Consider the following 8,399-nt stretch of genomic DNA (forward strand, 5'->3'; position numbering starts at 1 on the left):
ATCCATATGGACAGGCGCCCCTGCCCATGCATCCATTTATAGGCTCTCCACAAGGGTCGCGTTCCATTCCCAGAGCTATGAACATCTGCTTTTCTGGGATAGGAATCTTGGTGATGTGAAACCTCCCTGACTGCACGTCCGTTCATAAGCTCTCTGCAGGTGGAAGCACATCACGCGCTGTTGGCTCATTTTGGCAGTCCAACCTGGCGTTGTCTTTACACAATCCTGCATGCAACTTTGTATTTACAATAACCAGGAGCATTTCATCTTTTCTTCCATAGCAATAGTTTCAGGGGGTCTCCCTACAAGAAATAACAAGCCTTCCAAGAAAAACTTTAGAAGTAGAGTGCAACTTCTGAGCACAGAAGCTTAGCAAATGCTCATAGAACAGAGAAGGAGAACTAAGAAGGTTAAGAATGCTCACAAGGCAAATTGATTGGAGGAAGATCAGGACAGGAGTGCATGACAGAGTTGTGACTTTGAAGGAACAAATAGGTAACATTGTTAAAAGCTAAATAAAGAATGCAAATAGAATGAAATTCTCTGGAATTGCTGATGACAGGTTATCAGTAACCTTTAAGTTTTCAAATTCGGCTGGGCATGGTGGCTCACGCCTGTAATCCCAGCACTTTGGGAGGCCAAGGCAGGCAGATCACCTGAGGTCAGGGGTTCGAGACCAGCCTGGCCAACATGGTGAAACTCCGTCTCTACTAAAAATACCAAAAATTAGCCGGGCATAGTGGTCGGTGCCTGTAATCCCAGCTACTCAGGAGACTGAGACAGGAGAATTGCTTGAACCCGGGAGGCAGAGGTTGCGGTGAGCTGAGATTGCACTATTGCACTCCAGCCTGGGTAACAAGAGCAAAACTCTGTCTCAAAAAAAAAAAATCAAATTCTATAGATTAGTGAGGGTAGAAATTTCCACTGGCTAAGGGATGAATATCAGGAAATAAATCCAGAAAATAGATTTCAGTCATTAGGGATGTGAAATGAAAGGGGATTTAGAATGCTTGCTGTCTATACACTAAAGCTTCCTAAATTGAGATGCCTGTATATTTCCTTTTATAATGAGGGAGAAGGAGTTGCTCAGGAGCAAGAGAAACCTGAGGGTGGTAGAGAGGGGAAGTAAATGGATAAAGAAGATTCTGAAAGAGAGAGCATGAAATCAAGACTAAGGATCATCAGTAAATAATGGACACCTGCCTGTTCCAGCACTCCTGTAGGAACTTTAGTCCTTCAACTCCTTTAATTTCACCCAGGACCCTTCAGCTGGCCCATATTAGGCACATTTCACACATGAAGAATAGGAGGCTCAGAGAAGCTAAGTATTTTGCTCCAAGTCTCAGGAAGCAGAACAAACAGATGTGGGTCCACAACAGGAGCTGTTAGACTCTGAAGTTCACATTTTCTCTGAGATGAGACACTGTCACTCATTTGTAATGTGACAAGGACTGTAGTGGAGAGACATGTGGGGTGGCTGAGAGGAGCACAGTGAGTCACGGGCTTGCAGGGCCTCCCGTTCAGCAGAGGAGCAAATGATCTGGTGACGATCACTGTGTCTGTGTCTTTTCCCCACTGATGAGCAAACCCTTGGAGAACAGAGAAGGGTGATATTCACCCTGAAATCAGCATCTAGCAAAGATGGCACTGCATAGATATTTGCCTAATTAGTGGAAAAAATGTCTACTTCTGATGCACATCTTCTATCTATTCAACAAGAGTTGGCAGTTTTTTTTTTAAAGTAAAATATATACTTGAGATTGTAGAATTTAAATTAGAATGTCTTCTTTGAGGCAATCAGATGTATTCTCAGGCAGGTCAGGATTGAAGAAAAGCACCCTGAGGGGTGCTGGTGGAAGCATCAGGACAGAGCAGTAAAGGAGGAAGTGTTGGGGGAGGAAGAAGGTTTTGAGGAGAACATTAGGGGAGAGTTTAGAAAAAATAAATGTGACTCTGAACCATGAAGGAGACGAGCATTTCTGGAACTACATGTTTTGTTTAATCCTTTATCGGGTAAGAGACTTACAGCATTGACAGTCTTTCTCTTGTAGCTAAGACACTCTAGTTTGCCCTGCTTTTGCCCTCAATTCCCCTGCCTCCTTTCTCTCCTAGTTTCCCTTACTGTGTACACTGCAATAAAAGAAAACTTAGTGAATAGGTGGACATGAAATAAGAAGGAGTCAATTCTAAAACTTTTTCGAATGTAACCTGCTTCTGTTTAAGGTTCACAATTGATGATACAGCACATTAGTTTTACTGAAAAAGCATTTGAAAAGAAAACATCAGGGAATCTCCATTCCAAAACACATCTTCCCTGTTGAAGACAGGGAAGAAGGGTCTTCAAACACCTGCTTTGGCTTCATCCCTTGTGTCTAAAATGTCTAAGTATTGATATGTTTGTTTGCTTTCCTTTAAATCCATATTTAAAGGATAGATTCTTAACAGTAGCAAGTTGAAAAGAGAAAAATACAAATAGCAAGATGCCATCACAATGTCCTCCCTTATCCCACCACTGATTGAAGAAACCAAAGCCTATCAAAAAGACTAGTGAATCCCCAAAGCATCCAAGCCCTTAGATCTATTAGAGGTTGCTACCAATTTATATTTTATTTTGTGGAGGGGATGTGAGAACAAACACATTTGCTACTTTCTCTACCCCAAGGCAGAAGTCATCTTACTGCTAACACCCATAGTACTACAGTAGTACTACCAATTAGTGTACACCAAGTACTTCCCTATAACCTATCTAAGTTTGACCTTAAACATAACTATGAGTCATTTAATAGTAATCTGTCTTAGGTATGAAACTTGTCACTGAACAAAAATCACCTACCTGCTAGATAAAACCTAGGTTCTCTGATTCCAGGCTCTTTCCACAAGACCCTTGTCTCTTCCCAATGTTTTCTTTTGTAAATGATACATATATTTCATCAAGTTGAGTCTGTCCGCATATTTGAGATATTTCCAATTGTCTGTCTTCACTGTTTATCATTTTTGAGACAATTGCCAATTATCATGGTTTTGTTGCACTGGAATCAAGGTAAGATGGTGAAAATGTAGAATTCCTAAAACTGCACTACATTATCTCCAGGCTTTAGCTGACCTCCCTGAGACAAATCATGTCCTTATTTAGGGACTGGCCTGACTCTCTGAAGCAGAGTAGATATAATGCAGTTAGAATCCAGGTTGTTAGCTTAGCCTCATGAATAATCTAAAGACAGAGGCTAGCACTGGTGGGTCATATACATATGTATTCTTAAAAAGTTATTCTTGATGGGGTTTTTTTTCTTGTAAACGTGTTTAAGTTCTTTGTAGATTCTGGATATTAGCCCTTGGTCAGATGGATAGATTGCAAAAGTTTTCTCCCATTCTGTAGATTGCCTGTTTACTCTGATGGCAGATTCTTTTGCTGTGCAGAAGCTCTTTAGTTTAATTAGATCCCATTTGTCAGTTTTGGCTTTTGTTGCCATTGCTTTCGGTGTTTTAGTCATGAAGTTTTTGCCCATGCCTATGTCCTGAATGGTATTGTCTAGGTTTTCTTCTAGGGTGTTTATGGTTTTAGGTCTTATGTTTAAGTCTTTAATCCATCGTGAGTTAATTCCTCAAGGATCTAGAGCCAGAAATACCATTTGACCCAACAATCACATTACTGGGTATATACCCAAAGGATTAGAAATCATTCTACTATAAAGACACATGCACACATATGTTTATTGCCACACTATTCACAATAGCAAAGACTTGGAACCAACCCAAATGCCCATCCATGATTGACTGGATAAAGAAAATATGGCACATATACACCATGGAATACTATTCAGCCATAAAATAAATGACTTCATGTTCTTTGCAGGGACATGGATGAAGCTGGAAACCATCATTCTCAGCAAACTAACACAGGAACATAAAACCAAACACCACATGTTCTCACTCATAAGTGGGAGTTGGACAATGAGAACACATGGACACAGGGAGGGGAACATCACACACCAGGGCCTATCAAGGGGTGAGGGGCTAGGGGAGGGATAGCATTAGGAGAAATAGCGAATGTAGATGACGGGTTGATGGGTGCAGCAAACCACCATGGCATGTGTATACCTATGTAACAAACTTGCACGTTCTGCACATGTACCCAAGAACTTAAAGTATAATAAAAAAAGAAAAAAAGTTATTATTACGGTTACTCAACAGCTTCTGTTTTTTCTGACTCTCTCCACAGATTAATAATCCTTGAATATTTTAATGGGAACAGATAACCAGACTTGGGTGAGTGAATTTATTCTCCTCGGCCTGTCCAGTGACTGGGACACTCAGGTCTCCCTCTTTGTCCTGTTCTTGGTCATGTACGTGGTGACCGTGCTGGGGAACTGTCTCATTGTCCTTCTGATCAGACTGGACAGCCGACTCCACACTCCCATGTATTTCTTTCTCACCAACCTCTCCCTTGTCGATGTCTCCTATGCCACAAGTGTAGTCCCTCAGCTGCTGGCACATTTTCTTGCAGAACATAAAGCCATCCCATTCCAGAGCTGTGCAGCCCAGTTATTTTTCTCCCTGGCCTTGGGTGGGATTGAGTTTGTTCTCCTGGCGGTGATGGCCTATGACCGCTATGTGGCTGTGTGTGACCCCCTGCGATACTCGGCCATCATGCATGCAGCGCTGTGTGCTAGGTTGGCTGTCACATCCTGGGCCACTGGATCCATTAACTCTCTCGTGCATACCACCATCACCTTTCAGCTGCCCACATGCACAAACAAGTTTATTGATCATATATCCTGTGAAATTCTAGCTGTGATCAGGCTGGCTTGTGTGGACACCTCCTCCAACGAGGTCACCATCATGGTGTCTAGCATTGTTCTTCTGATGACACCCTTCTGCCTGGTTCTTTTGTCCTACATCCAGATCATCTCCACCATCCTAAAGATCCAGTCCAGAGAAGGAAGGAGGAAAGCCTTCCAAACATGTGCATCTCACCTCACAGTGGTTGCCCTGTGTTATGGCGTGGCCATTTTCACTTACATCCAGCCCCACTCCAGTCCCTCTGTCCTTCAGGAGAAGTTGATCTCTCTCTTTTATGCCATTTTGACACCAATGCTGAACCCTATGATTTACAGTCTAAGAAATAAAGAGGTGAAGGGGGCCTGGAAGAAACTATTTTGGAAATTCTCTGGGTTAACATCAAAGCTGGCAATTTGACTCGTCAAGATGACTTAGAGAAAACAGCTTTGCCTCAGTGTTCTCCACCCAACTTAGATCTGACAGGCATAAACTATGTTTATGTTGCCATGGCAACCAGGAAGGAGATGACATAGCAGGTACTGTGGACGTTATGTAGGAGGGTGAGTGGTTGAGTTGGGGAGTGAGATGGGGGGTATTTTTATGTCATAGCAGCATGATTAGTGGAGTATGGCACTGCCCCCTTAGACCTGCCACATTTATTTAGTCTCCATTTCTTTGTCTTGATAGTAATTGGAAGAAACTGTACCATATTATTGTACAGTTATTATTGTATTATTGTATTACTGGGTTTGTTACATTGTTTGTAATCATGGACTTATTCCTAGATCTTACACTGAATAACTGGTTATTTTTCCATATTTCAGAAAGGTTATATTTTGGGTCACATGCATTTTCACAATTGAAAGTTTGCTCACAATAACACATGATGTAAATAGCCACATGCATTACATTTGTGATTCATGGAGAAACGTCAATTAAATATCTTGTTTCACCCTGATCACAATATAACCAAGGGTTGCTTGTACACAATGACAGTATTGGCTAAGGAAAAGCTGAGACTCATTAACTGCTAAATAGTGAATGCAAAATTTTGCAAGAAAATTATTGCATATGCATGTGATCTCATTTAAAAGCCTAAAGCAGTCTAATCTCTGAAAAGTCAAGAAACACTTTATCTGAAATTTTGGAAAGAAAATAAATAAAGAAACAATCAGATAGATGTATAAAATACCAATAGATGTAGTTAATATAAATAGATGTAGTTAATTTCAGAAAAACAGATTCCTTGGACAAGCCAATGAATAACAATATGGCTTTAATATGAATTTTTGAAAATTAGGATCAGCCAGTCTGCTGTGTAGAAGTCACCCTTATGTCCTTTTTAAGAGCCTTCTCCTACCCCAACTCACACACATGCAATAAGGCCCTATTCAACCTTTGTAAATCTAGTGAGCTGGGATTTCTGAGAGTGTAACTCACCTTTGGTGAAAAACCTAAATGTGGTAAAAAAAGAAAAAAAAAGTGGGAAAAAATACTTGAACAGAGGACAGGAAAGAAGAAGAAAGAGAAAAATATATAATGATAATGGGTCTCTTTACTTGCTTAAAGAGTCTCAAAAGGGGGACCCTCCTTGCCTTTGTGTCTTTGTTAGCTCATTTGATTTGCAGTTTTTTCATTTATGAACACATCACACAATCTCAGAGTCAAAACAAAATTGAAGGCTCATACGTTCCAAAATCCATTTGACATGTCAATTTTACTATAAGATTGAACTATTTCTAAATTTTGTGAGATAGGCAGATATCCTAAAAGGAGTCAATGATACTGGACAGAATTTTTGTTGGTATTAATTCAATAAATATTAATGGAGTTTCTTTTAATGTGTGACAATGAATGATTGTGACACTACACTCAGTAAGATACAGTTCTTGCAATCAAGGATATGACCACATAGTAGGAAATACAGACAATGAAGCAATTATAATGCAGTGAGATAGATGTTACAATGGGAGTAAGCCCAAGGGCTTGTAGGAGTCAACTGGCATGATTTCGGAGGACTTGGTATATGATGGAAGCCTTGGACTAAGATCTGAAAGCTGAGAACATGTTATCCAGATGACAAACAACCTGACCAAAGAATAACCTATGCAAAAAGCTAGGAGAAAGCATGGAACTACAAGAATGTCTGGAAGCTGCAATTTTGGGCAGAGGAGAGGGACAGACATGAGGTTGACCCAGCAATCCCATTGCTAAGATGTTTCCAAAGGAAGTCATTATATGAAAAAGACACTTGCACACGAATGTTTATAGCAGCACAGTTCACAATTGCAAAGATGTGGAGCCAACCTAAGTACCCATTGACTAATGAGTGGATGAAGAAAATGTGGTATATAAACACCATGGAATATTACTCAGCCATTAAAAGGAATGAAATAATGTCTTTTGCAGCAAATTGGATAGAGCTGGAAGCCATTTTTCTAAGTGAAGTAACAGGAGTTGAAAATGAAAAACTGCATGTTCTGGCTTGGAAGTGGGAGCTAAGCTATGAGTACACAAAGGCAAACAGAATGACATCATGGACTTTAGAGACTCAGAAAGAGGAGGGTGGAAAGTGGTCTAGGGATAAAAAACTGCACATTAGGTACAATGTACATTACTAGAATGTACAGTACAGAATTCACTACTACGTAATTCATCCATGTAACAAAAAAAAACCTGTACCTCAAAAGCCCAAAAGCTATTGAAATTATTTATTTATTTATTTATTTATTTATTTATTTATTTATTTATTTTTGAGACAGAGTCTCACTCAGTCACCCAGGCTGGAGTGCAGTGGTGTGATCTCGGCTCACTGCAAGCTCTGCCTCCTGGGTTCATGCCATTCTCCTGCCTCAGCCTCCCGAGTAGCTGGGATTACAGGCGCCCGTCACCACGCCCAGCTAATTTTTTGTATTTTGAGGAGAGACGGGACTTCACTGTGTTAACCAGGATGGTCTCGATCTCCTGACATGATCCCCCTGCCTCAGCCTCCCAAAGTGCTGGGATTACAGGCATGAGCCACTGCGCCTGGCCGAAATAAAAAAAAAAAATTTAAGAAAAATTGTAGGCAAGGATTAAATCATGTAGGGATTTGAAAGTGAAATTGTGTTCGAATTTTTTCCTGATAGCAAAAAGGATATATTAAGGGATTTTAAGCAGGTAAATTGCTTGATATACTATTATTTTTGAAAGATCACTAGCAAATTAATAAGAGAAGAAAAGAGTAGAGGCAAGGAGGTCAGCCAGGGAGTCATTCCAGTAATGCTAATTATATAACAAATGAATCTGAACTAAAGTAGTGGCAGTGGGGAAAGAGAAAAGTAAATAAAGACATGTACAATATGACAATGTTACTGGAGATTAAGCCCTACCTAGGATGATTGCTTTCTGAGGCTTAGCACCAGGGTCCAGTAGCACTAATTACTTTATTGAATAAATACAATATCAAACAAAAATGCTTTCTAAAAGATCAATTTTAAAGGCCTTTCTACTCAGGCTAATGACAAATACAAAAAAGGCAGATATGCTAGTTTAACATATTTGGCTGATTTTATACAGCACTTATATATTTTATTCCACAAGTATATTATTAAATGATAGAGAATATCTAATACAACCAT

The 8,399-nt window shown here is 40.0% G+C and overlaps 1 protein-coding gene across 1 annotated transcript; it reads left to right on the forward strand.

Annotated features, from left to right (window-relative positions):
• The first annotated feature begins 375 nt into the window (after positions 1-375).
• On the forward strand, positions 376-5,258 carry LOC100974907 (olfactory receptor 2F1-like). Its single transcript, XM_063606405.1, has one exon. The coding sequence runs from the start codon at positions 4,243-4,245 to the stop codon at positions 5,194-5,196; it is 954 nt and encodes a 317-aa protein (XP_063462475.1). The 5' UTR covers positions 376-4,242; the 3' UTR covers positions 5,197-5,258.
• The last annotated feature ends 3,141 nt before the right edge of the window (positions 5,259-8,399 follow it).

This window comes from Pan paniscus, chromosome 6, assembly GCF_029289425.2.
Source record: "Pan paniscus chromosome 6, NHGRI_mPanPan1-v2.0_pri, whole genome shotgun sequence".
In the NCBI taxonomy this organism is placed as follows: Eukaryota; Metazoa; Chordata; class Mammalia; order Primates; family Hominidae; genus Pan; species Pan paniscus.

Excerpts from the sequence above, each read along its gene's own strand:
- LOC100974907 (XM_063606405.1), top strand. The coding sequence starts at position 4,243 with ATGGGAACAGATAACCAGACTTGGGTGAGTGAATTTATTCTCCTCGGC.